This window comes from Scylla paramamosain, chromosome 8 (genome assembly GCF_035594125.1).
Source record: "Scylla paramamosain isolate STU-SP2022 chromosome 8, ASM3559412v1, whole genome shotgun sequence".
Lineage (NCBI taxonomy): Eukaryota > Metazoa > Arthropoda > Malacostraca > Decapoda > Portunidae > Scylla > Scylla paramamosain.
In genome coordinates, this window is record NC_087158.1 from 30,719,540 (window position 1) to 30,731,412 (window position 11,873).

At 42.0% G+C, this 11,873-nt stretch overlaps 1 protein-coding gene across 1 annotated transcript in view; it reads left to right on the forward strand.

The window, feature by feature from the left end:
* The window catches only part of LOC135103152 (uncharacterized), a 58,940-nt gene extending 47,123 nt beyond the window's left edge, over positions 1 to 11,817 (forward strand). Inside the window, exons 7-16 of the mRNA XM_064009223.1 lie at positions 2,395 to 2,508; positions 2,701 to 2,904; positions 3,001 to 3,182; positions 4,226 to 4,606; positions 4,989 to 5,134; positions 5,217 to 5,409; positions 5,530 to 5,688; positions 5,875 to 6,012; positions 7,193 to 7,377; positions 7,509 to 11,817. Coding sequence (XP_063865293.1) covers positions 2,395 to 2,508; positions 2,701 to 2,904; positions 3,001 to 3,182; positions 4,226 to 4,606; positions 4,989 to 5,134; positions 5,217 to 5,409; positions 5,530 to 5,688; positions 5,875 to 6,012; positions 7,193 to 7,377; positions 7,509 to 7,674 — 1,868 coding nt within the window. The 3' untranslated portion in view covers positions 7,675 to 11,817. The remainder of the gene's footprint in view (positions 1 to 2,394; positions 2,509 to 2,700; positions 2,905 to 3,000; positions 3,183 to 4,225; positions 4,607 to 4,988; positions 5,135 to 5,216; positions 5,410 to 5,529; positions 5,689 to 5,874; positions 6,013 to 7,192; positions 7,378 to 7,508) is intronic.
* The last annotated feature ends 56 nt before the right edge of the window (positions 11,818 to 11,873 follow it).

Below are 11,873 nucleotides of genomic sequence, written 5' to 3' on the forward strand. Positions count from 1 at the left end.
CTACTACTACTACTTCTATTACTACTATTACTACTATTACTGTTACAATCAAGAATGATAATGTTAATAATATGATAATAATAATAATAATAATAATAACAACAGCAACAACAGAGACCCATTAAAAGTGTGGTGCAACAGCAACAATCAAGGAAGACCGGATGTGTCTGACTTAACACGAACTAGCTGCTCGTCTCTTTGGGGCCTTTACTGCTCGTCTCTCTTCCTCAGTGAAGTATTTTCTCCCCATTCGTCATGCACGGAATTGCCTGGAGGGAGATGGATGAAGTCACAACCCTGCTTTCTAATTTTTAATAGGAAAATCTTGCTTTTTATACTTTCCTCGTGTGGAACGAATGATATTCATATTGTCTGAAACGTTTCATTAATACTTTGTCAAATTTTATGCGGTTTTTTTTTTTTTTTTTATGTTTGTATGTTTGGTATGTGAAATATAGTCAAGCATGTTATAGTGACACGTATGACGGACTTTCAAGTGAACCAGCAAGTAGTCATCCTTATCAGTTCCTGTGTTCATATCTTAACTGATGCTTCATATTAATAACGAACTTATTATGCTTTTGAATAATATATCGGAGCTGAAATGTACCCTACGAAATTTCATAAAGAGCTTTACGTACTTATTTTCTTTCTGTGAGATCTTAGAGTATGCATTCCACTAAGATTGACCGCGCGCCAATAATGTCATGCTCATTAGTGCAGGAAACTTATGGAAAACCCCGCGCATGACTGATAAACACTTGACTGGCGGCAGGGCGACGTCATTCCTACACCACAGGAAGTGCCCAAAAGAAGATTTCATAGGGAACCCCCAAGAGGAAGACCAGACTAGACCCTCCTTTCAATCAGTGTACGTGACGAGATGGTGAAACCTTGCTCGGTGTGATGCATCACTTGATCTCTCGCTACTCCTCAGGGTTTGTTGCTGCTACTCGGCGTCTCCGGGAGGGTGAGAGGGTCGCTCCTAAGACTACATTGGGGTCAGGGTGGTGTTTGTGCGCTGTAGTTTAGGTTACGTAAGCCTTAGTGGCTTAAAACTTTTTTTTTTGTGAGGGTGGGGCGAGTCAGAGGATGCTTGCTTACAATGCCCTAGTGGTAAGGGTTGTTTTGTGCTGTAAAAGTCGCAGCTTTGCAAGTAGTAGTTGTAGTGGTGGTGGGGATTAGTAATGGTGGTAGTTATAGTTAGTGTAGTAGTAATATTAATAGTAATAGTAAGAAGAGGTAAATTATAATATTGGTGATATTAGTAGTGCATTGGTAATCAGTAGTAATAGTAGTAGTAGTAGTAGTAGTAGTAGTAGTAGTAGTAGTAGTAGTAGTAGCAGTAGCATTAATAAGAGCATTAATCGTAGTAAGAGACAGTTATAGGTAGTATTGGTGGTAGTATTGGCGGGTAAGCACAAGTCAGGTGAGCCAGGCAAGGAAGGACAAGTTCCCGGAAAAAGACGCAGAAAAATGCGGTATTGTGTCACGCGGCACCGCGAGGCTCCACTCTGGCTCGTGCCTGGCGGTGTTGCGGAGGCCTTCAGTCTGTTTCCTCCTCCTCCTCCTCCTCCTCCTCCTCCTCCTCCTCCTCCTCCTCCTCCTCCTCCTCCTCCTCCTCCTCCTCGCACATGACCACTCAAGAACAATTATAATCAGACAGCTACCGAGAGAGAGAGAGAGAGAGAGAGAGAGAGAGAGACGCTTACACAGACGGATATAATTTAGTGAAAGTAAATCAGCTGACTTTAATAAGGAAACACAAGAAGAGAAAGGAAGAAACTGATGAGAAATTATACAGGCAGAGAAGGTGGAGGAAGAGAAGAGGAGGAGGTAGATGGAGGCTGTGAGCGTGGAGAGCAATAGTTGTGTTTATTACTTCATCCCTCCCCTTCCGTCTGCCCCCCATCCCCTCCCTCATCCTCACCTGCACTGCCTACCACTTCACTCCTTCCCCCTCCTTGCCGCTCCACTAGTACAGACAAACCACATGTATACTCTCCTTACCAACCAATACACCTCTTATATTGCGCTGCTTCCTTCTCTGCTCTTGTGTCTGTGAACGAAATTTGTTTTTACGTGATTTGCTGTTAGTTGTGAATGGAGAATGTTAGTTAAGCCGTTTTTGGTTTCGTTATATGTATGTTTTATTGTATCGCCTTTTTGTCTGCTCTTATTTTTGCTAGGATACTGAGTTGAATTATGATTTGATGTAATGTGTTGTGTACTGATAGTGTTATTCTTGTTGAACTATTTCTTTCTTTGTTTACTTTTTCTCTCTCTCTCTCTCTCTCTCTCTCTCTCTCTCTCTCTCTCTCTCTCTCTCTCTCTCTCTCTCTCTCTCTCTCTCTCTCTCTCTCTGGATAACCGTTTCCCTTGTGTGTCCCGCAGGTCTGTTCCGAGGCAGCGTCATCACCCCCATGGAGGGACCCGAAGTGGTGTCTGCGTTAGAACGCCCGCGCTCTCTTACTACCGGCTCCGGCCTCAGACCTTCCCTGGACAGAGGTGCGTGTGGCGCCTGCCTAGCACTGCGTCACACACACACACACACACACACACATACACACACACACACTGAGGCCCTTGTGCAGTGTTGCTGATATGGTTTACTTTATGTCAATTTCCTGCAAAATTTACCAGTTATAGTGAAAACATGTATTAAAGATGTGTGTGTGTGTGTGTGTGTGTGTGTTCCAGGATGTCGCAACAGCATGCCATCCGGGAGGGAGCAAGGCGGAAGCGGCGGCAGCAGCGGGTCAGGCGGCGTTGGCCTCCTGTCGCCGCTAGAGGAGGCCGAGGAATGGGCGAGGATCAACGACATCATGGCTAGCTTCGGCGGCGGACTGGCGCGGGAGAGCGTGTTCATGGCTGAGCTGGAGCACGAGTTTCAGACCAGATTGGGTGAGTGGCGACTTCCTTCCCCCAACTTAATACTCAAACTTTCCCCTTCCTGCCAAACTGTTCTCGAAATGATGAGATGGTTCTCTACCCCACCAGGCCTGTCCCTGTCCCCATCACAGCAGGGTTTTGGTCTCCTCACGGGCGGTGACGGTGTGGGCGTGAGCGTGGGCGTGCTGGAGAGTGGCGACAAGACGGTGGGTGGGTGGCTGCGGGCGCTGGGCCTTCCGCAGTACGAGGACGTGTTCGTGGCGCAAGGCTATGACGACACAGACTTTATGGTGAGTGTGAATGTGTGCGTCCTGCTGTTGATTCATGCCGTCATGGTCCCACTTTATCCCTGCCTTCATTGACCTTTTTTTCCAACCCTTTCTTTTCCCTTGTGCTATGTGCCCATAGTTTCTGTGCCTCCTCCTTTCCGTCCCCGTCTCCATTCATTATCCACGCTTGCGACACAGATGGTCAGTTGATCATCACCAGGGAGTGGTTAGTGATTTCACTCAGTCACATGTGCGTGCCCTGATCTTAACCCTCCCTTTAGTCTCTGTCTCGCAGGAAGACTGGAGTAGTTTAAATTCTAATCCTTAACCGTAAAACTCCCCAGCTGTTTGAAAAAAAAGAACAAATAAAAAGTTTACATTCGTTGCGTAAACCTTAATTGGCTTAAAAGTTGTGTTCAAAGGAAAATAATTAGTAACTGTTTTGAGTGTTCTGAGAACGAGACTCGTTTCAAAAACATTTTGTCAAATAACATTTCCATTAATGGCTTTGCTAAAGCAGCGCTCATGTCCTTCAAGGCAAACTCGTAAGTACAAGCTTAGTTTGCAGAGGACATATAAAACTAATCTTCTTATGCTTATTGCAAACTAAAGAATGTAATGTGTAAAGAGTTTTAACTTTGGAAATAGTTATTCAACCTTAATTTAGAAAATACATTTTTATTTTTCCAATCAGCTTATTGATGATATTGTTAAATTTGAGGATTTTACTGGCTCTCATTGTTTACTTCCTTCAGGAATTGATCAGTACATACAAATGTAATTTAGAATATTTAAGAACAGTAATTGTATTTATTTAACAAAATTATGCTTTGTTGTAAGATAGTATCTCAAAGATGAACACTTGACCATAGCTCCTTTCCATCCCTGAGAAACACACTTCTTGTTCACTTGCTCCTGTCTTTCTGTTTATATCTCCACTCCTATATTGTAACAGTACAGCTTCACAGTGATGCTCAAATATTGCGTGAAGATACTGACATTGTGCAACGTCCATATTTTACTCTAAAACTTTACTTTATGGGATGTGTTTTGTGTATGGACAGAACGGAGGCATCCTGGAGTCTGGTGATCTGCGGGAGCTTGGCATCACCCAGGCCAGCCACGTACAGGCCCTGGGGGAGGCGGTGTCTCAGCTGCCCACACCCTTCTCTGGACCCCAGGCCTCATACACTCTCCCAGACACTGTGGATGCCTGGCTTGAGTCCATCCGGCTGCCTCAGTACTCACAGATTTTCCACAAGAATGGTTTTGGAGAGATGGAGCGAGTGAGGAAGGTGTGGGAGATTGAGCTCACCACAGTACTTGAGATCACTCGGCCCGGCCACCGAAAGAGAATCCTTGCATCACTTGGGGAGCGGCCACTGGAGCCTGAGCTGCCACCAGCACTCAACCCCCACGACCTGAGCCTGGAGCTTAGCAAACTGGTGCGTCATCACTCATTATGTTTAATGCAGATTTTATTAGTCTGCTTAGTATTTATTTTTTACTAATTTCTCTGCTCATTCATTATAAATTTGTTTATCAAAATTTTCTTGTGTATTTGTGTATTTAGCTTTTTATTCTATTTTTACTTATTCTTAATTTTTTGTATGTACATTTATTATTCTTGTACCTTTACATATGTTTATGTATTTATTTATTTATCGGCATTATTCATTTTTTTATTTAAATTTATACTGTACTAAAGTCCTCAGCCCAGTTGTTGAGTCAGAACATTTTACTACACTTTAGAAAATCATGACAGAGTTATAAGTAATTACTATTGCTAAATATCTGAGCTGAATGGTGGTGTTTGCTTTATTGCAGAACTCTGATATCTCCCAGCTAAAGGAACAGCTACTCAATGACCTGCCCTCCTCCACGAGCCGAGAGAGGCGTCCCCCTGAGAGCACCAGCAACACCATCCGGCGGTCTGGCACCAAAAAGCGCAGTGCCCCTCAGCCGCCTGCCAAGTGAGTAATTCCCCACAGCCATGTGACATGAACTAGCTTGCCACATTAATAAATTATTTGCTGTGTGTTTTGTTTGTGACAGAAATTATTTTGTGGTCAGCAGAGCACCCAGAGCCCAGCCCAGCATGGACATGCAAGGTGGCAGTGAACAGCTGAGCCACCTGCCCATCAGGGACCCCTCCCAGTTGGTGGTGGGGGCACCCAACACCCTCCACACCACCTGGAAACACCATCCCACTGCTCTGGTCTCTGCCAGTGTTCAGTACATTGCACAGGTAAGTTGTCAAGTCGTGGGTTGCTAAAGAATTAATGATATGTTTGAGCTGTTTTTAGTACTATTGTATGTCTGTGTACTGCTTTCTGTTACATGTGCTATTTTATCTTGGCCTCTGCAGTACTTGGGTTCAACTCATGTCAAGGAGTTGAAAGGAACAGAGTCTACCATGAAGTCTATTCAGAAGCTGAAAAAGACACCAACTGATGGGACAAAGGTGCCAAAGATCATCCTATCTGTGTCCTTCCGTGGAGTGAAGTTCATGGAATACAACACACAGGTCAGGATGTGTTCCACTACTTTGTAGTTACAATACTCAAGCAAAATTAGACTAGATAGGAATTTATTTGCAACAGGTAAATGAATCATAGAAAACTGTTACAGTAACTCATATATGCCCAACTTAATGCCTGCAGTTTTGACTTTTTGATACAAAGAGTAAGTAGTTTGCATATTCCTTTTCCAGAGTTTGGTTTGTGAACATGAGATCCGCAACATCCACTGTGCCTGTCAGGACGCTGAGGACTTGTCACACTTTGCCTACATCACCAAAGACTTGGAGACAAAGGGACATTATTGTCATGTGTTCAGAGTACAAACTAGGGTGAGTATTACAAACCTCTGTCATGCACAGGACTCTTCCTCTTCCTAACTTTCATACATAAAAAGGCAACACACTGTTATTGATTTCCACTAACTTAAGGGCCTTGAGAATGAGGGTACTCAAGGGCCTGTGGCTGCTGCCTCACCTATTCATGCAGACATTGCCACAAGCCTAGTACTGTATGCCACATAACATACACTATATTGAGTTGTGTAGCATATTGTGCTCTCATATTATGACTGCAATTACACCTGTATTAGTATGAGCTTCTCTTGTTGCCCAGACTGTATCATCTCAAGTCAGACATGTGGGAATGTGAACTTCCTGCCACTGATTCTTGCACTGAATTATATCTTATACTGATGGGCTGAACATCACTTTGCAGTCATACACCATGCATGTCGTGTGTATACTAATGTGCACATGATGTAAGATATACAAAATACATTACACTTCTATATCTGGCATCTGGCAACCATTAGACATGAGTGGTCTTATAGTGTAGTGAGTGACCCACTGCAGCTCCAGCTCCTTAATTAAGGGAGTCACATGCACCCATGGCTGGCAGGTGATGAGGGAGTCACTCAGTGCAAACCTTCACTACCTGCTGGCCCAGTACACTTTGATATCTTACACTGATTTGCACTTATCATAAGTGTGGTGTTCTTGGGATACTATGTATAACAGACTTCAGTACACCAACTTACAACAACTGCAGCTGGAATGCACATCACATAATTACATTCTTTACATATTTAGCATACTGAATTATGAGTCCCTGTTGCGGGTATGGCATAGCACAGTAAAGTGTACCTATCACTGTTGTTGGGCATGACAAGTCATATCAACCAGGAGTGTGGTGTGGTAGGGATATTTTTAACTTCTCTCTACATGACTAATTATATTGATAATCTTTTTTTTTCTCATCATCATCATTATTATTATTATTATTACTATTATTATTATTATTATTATTATTATTATTATTATTATTATTATTATTATTATTATTATTATTATTATTATCATTATTATTGATCTGCTCTGAAACTTGGCAGTATGCTCGGTGAGAGAATGTTTATATACAGTAACTCTCCTTTTGTTTTAAAATTTAATAATTTTAGTTTAGTTCCAGTACTGCAGCTCTTATTGATGTGAAATTCTTGCTTTGCTGCATCAGGAGTTAGCTACCGAGATCATCCTTACCCTTGGGGAGGCGTTTGAGGTGGCATACCAGCTGGCTCTGCGGGAGCAGCCTTACACTAACCAGTCTGACGAGCAGAAGCTGGCACATGGCCACACCAGGTCCAAGTCAGAACATCTACGGGGCAGCCGCACCCTCTCCAATGGGTCCTCCCACACCAGGTAGCTACAGTACAGTGCCTCTCCACCTTTGATGCCATTGCTGTTGAGAGTGTTGTCAATGCTACTTGTGTGTTGCAACATGTTTCTTCTGATGTACTATGTAATGAGGTGTGGTTGTTTGCCCTGCACAGATCACATTCCACGGTGCCCCAGCAGATGTCCATCGGGGGGGTTTCCAGCAGCTCGGCAGAAAATCTACTGTCAGATTCAGGCAACGGGTCTGAAAAAGAGTGTGGCTCTAGAAGAGACTCGCTTAGCTCAGTACCATCAAATCAGAGCCAGATGAATGGATCTTAGTAATCCCCAAAGCTGTGTTGTAAGGAGGATAGAAGAGTCATGTGTTCACAAGTAGCTCCACTGTCTGGTGGTGGAGGTAGAAGATGCTCATAGAGGATGCTCCTCACGCCGTCATGGGGTTCCCTCACTATATGGTTGTGGTCAAGACAACATGATGCAGAAGGGTGAGACATGATGACGTAAACACATGCTCTTCGTGGCTTCTCGGGAAACTGACAACACAGTGATTGTGGATGTATACTCAAAAGTCTATTTCCCTGAGACTCAGTATTACTACAGACTTATACAGGAAACCTGTTTCTTATCCAAGGACTTTAAAAAATTCCAGTGTTATCCTGTTTCTATGTTTATCATTTAATGGAGCTCAGCTATTGATGTTTGACTCGTAAGATAACAGAAGAGATACTTTATATGTGTGTGGATGACTTTATCTATGTGTTAACATGGAAAAACTGGTATGCAGTATTCAATACTGATGAGACACTCTTGCTAAATGTGCTATATATGACTGGTCTTCGAAGTGTACACATGAATGGGTGACAGGGAAGTGACTGTAATGCAATGGTCTCCAAGAGAACCCACACAACCTGAGATTGCAACAGTAAGATATATGTGAAAGCATAGAAAGTATTAATAACTTGTGTTATGGGTCTTGAGGGACTTTATGTAACATAGATGTTTGTAGTGCTATTGATCATGTGCCGGCATCTCACCTATACACTGACCAAGGGTTAATTTCCAAATTGTGTATATCAAAATTTTTTCAGATTACTACTATCTACAATCAGTCTTGAACAGTAACCAATGTAACATGCCTTTAGCTAGCCTTTACCAGAGCATTAGTAGTCTGGGAGCATGGTGGGCCAAGCAGTGCTGCTGTACAGAACAACATAGAGTGCTGTTTTAGGTCTACAGAAGTTGTCTTTCACAAAGTGTCAAATATTTATATGTTCATTGTTAATTGGAAATGGACGACTGTTGAGGTGAGGGCGTGGAGAGCTTCACTATTTTCCACAGTGATGAACAGGAGTGACCCTTTTTTATATTCTGCACTATTTAGTTCCTCATTTTGTTTCATTATGCTTTACTAGTTAAGTATAAAAGACATTTTACATATTTACATTTTATCATGCAAGAATGTTTCCTCATTATGGAGTGTATATATCATTATCTTCAACATCATTATGTTCAGTACATACTATATGATTATTACTCAATACTCTTGAAGAACATGGAATGAGGTTTGTTTGTCAACCTTCCCAGCACCACCAAAGGCCTGAGCAGTGAGCCGGGCAACATTCAGTATGTCAGTGAGTGCTACAAGGTACATTGCTTTAGCCATCTTCATTTTTACACTTCAATTTCACATCAGCTGTCATTCTTCATTGCACATTTACTCAGGTTCAGTTGCTAGTATCATGCTGAATACTGTGTTAAGCTCAGTTGCTGCAAATATATTGTATATAAGTATGCGTGTGAGGAAGCCTGGCCATGTGGTTCAAGCTTGTGTTGGTGAGGCCGTGCTGAGTCCTGGCACAGCCTCCCCACGGTAACAGTTCATCAGTAGCAAGAGTAGCATGGAAATTGTATTAGTTATAATATTCCACTTATCTCTCTCATTGTGATGATAGGCTTATAAAGAGTAAAGTTTAGGTACAGAGTATTAAGGTCATATAAGTGATAGTAGGGTAACCGGTGTTGTGTGGGTGGACCAGGTGGGTCACGGCAGGACACGGGTGCAGCGGCCAAGCCAGCCCTCGGAAACGGTGCTTAGGTGGCACTGCGCGTGTGCATCTCTAGGTTGTTTGCACGGCTGCGTCTGGTAGATGTCTGGTAGTATTGTAACTATGTACACTATAGGCTATTGGTTCTCTTGAATTTGGTACCATTTCTTCATCAATATAGACACACTATGTACAGAAAAAATATATTAAAAACCAAACAAATATATCTTTTTGGTAAATATATGTATATACACAAATTGTAAGTCATGGTTTTGAATGAAAACTATTTTTTTTATTTATACTTTAGTTCATAAAACTATTGGGGTTAACTTGCAGACACTGGCACCCACTTCATTCCAGCCTTCATGTAGTGCTTCAAGAATCTATGGCATGTTAGTATAGCAGTTCCTGACCCTTCCAGTTTTGAATACATCTAATGTTGATGTTAAGGGGATCACTTTTATGCTAGTCACTCATATCGACCAAACTCAGTGAGGTGATTCTAGGTAGCGGGCAGCCTCCCCTGGAGCCCTGGAGCCCGGCAGTCACACACCCCGGGCCCGCTGAGGGCGGTGCCATACGTACTGTAGGCGTCAAGAGCGTTTGTCATATTTTGTAAACATTTTGTACATGGAGCAACTTTTAAGGGATTTTTTAAGTACATTCTACCCACGTAGAGGTTTTCTTGGGCCCTTAATGACCCACTTCATGGAGTGTGCAATTCAGTCTTTGAAATAAGATTATATAATAATACTTTAAAAACTACCCAAAACTATTTTATAATAATTATTCTGTAAGGTTGAAAAGTCAGGAATATCTTGAAACCATATTGTAAATTTTTACTTATATTACTCCTATTAGGGAGACATTTTGAAAATATTTAAATTGTATACATCTTAATTACAGTAGATCCGACTGGATTACTTAAGTACACCAGCAAATGATGTGTACTGTGGACATTTGCTAGTCATGAGATAGTGTCCTCTCATCTGTGTGTGTTGATATCACTGTTTGTGTTGTAGTGGAGTGGACACGGCTGTTAATACTGTGCGTGAGTGTGAGGATCCCTGGTGCACCTCATCCTGCCTGCCTCCCACCCTTCCCTCATGGATGTAGTCTGGCTACTCACTGTTCTCAGTGCATTGACACTCAGCCCAATTAGAGACACAATTGAGTATTTTACTTAAAATATGAGGTTTGTGGTGTCTGAAGGAAGGGTTAGCCCCTACCCACACAGTAGCCCAGCCACCACCATCACCCTCCATGGCCTCATACTTACTGTAATTCATAATTGATACTCTAACTTGACCCATATTTGGTGTGATTGAATACTGTCTCTTGAAAAGTATTAAATCATGTTTTCTTAGGGAAAAAAGAATACAAGGTGGCTTCACAACAGGTGGTCATTATGTTCAAAGAGATGTATACAAAACAGTACATTGTATGTAGTATATATTACTTAAAGGTCTGGCAGTTACTCATTTCATGTGTAATTGATTATCAGAACCTATATCTTATGCTAAATCATGTTATACTACTTAATTTTCTTCATTACATTTGCTCAGTATTGGCTGCCCAACCCTTCAGTATAATGTAGTGTACTCTGTGGCTGTAGATGGTTGTGAATAGTAAGCCCATACCTGCCTTCAACAAATCGATTCTTCCATTTCTTCCCTCCCATGGCCCCGCCCTCCCCCGCCTCACCCATACCTTTCCCTGCCCCGCCTCATGTCCAGCTCCTCCCCTCTTCCCCCCGCAGGCATGTGCACGCATCAGAGGTACACAGTGTTGCTGGATTGCATGTGTTGTCGAGGCATATTTTCACAGCTTCGTATTTTGCACTTTTTTCCATCGGTTGTCAGTTCTATGTCTTGATGCAAACAGTTCACACAAGTCAGCTGACTTTGTTTCTCTCTCTCTCTCTCTCTCTCTCTCTCTCTCTCTCTCTCTCTCTCTCTCCTGTGACCATTACTCAGTCGTAGGAATAAAAGAATGATGAAAAAATAAACTTCGCTATTTTATCTTTCCCAAAACATCATAATAATTGTCAACCATTTGGGGAGACTGGATACACAACATATTTGTAAAGGCGCCTTTTGAAACAAGAGGGATGAAATGTTGGGTAAAAAAAAAAAAAATCAATCTTCAGTGCTCTCCAGATTTTTTTTTTATTTATTTATTTTTTTTTTAGCCTAGTGGGTTTATACTAAGAATCTCAAGCTTCGTGTTTATATCCATCAGTAATCTAATGCTTTACCAGCTTGAAGGTATCATAAGAGACGGAGATCATTTATTATACCTGTTCTCTAACCACTCAGTGATCTCCCGCGATCACCCAGAATTGTATATGAGTTTGTGTTATGTTTAAATGGACACACAGAGTTCAAATGTTATTATGAACAATAAATCTTTAATGAAATACAGTGTTTTACTGTGATTTGAAGAGACGTTTAGTTTTCAAGCATTTTCATTTAT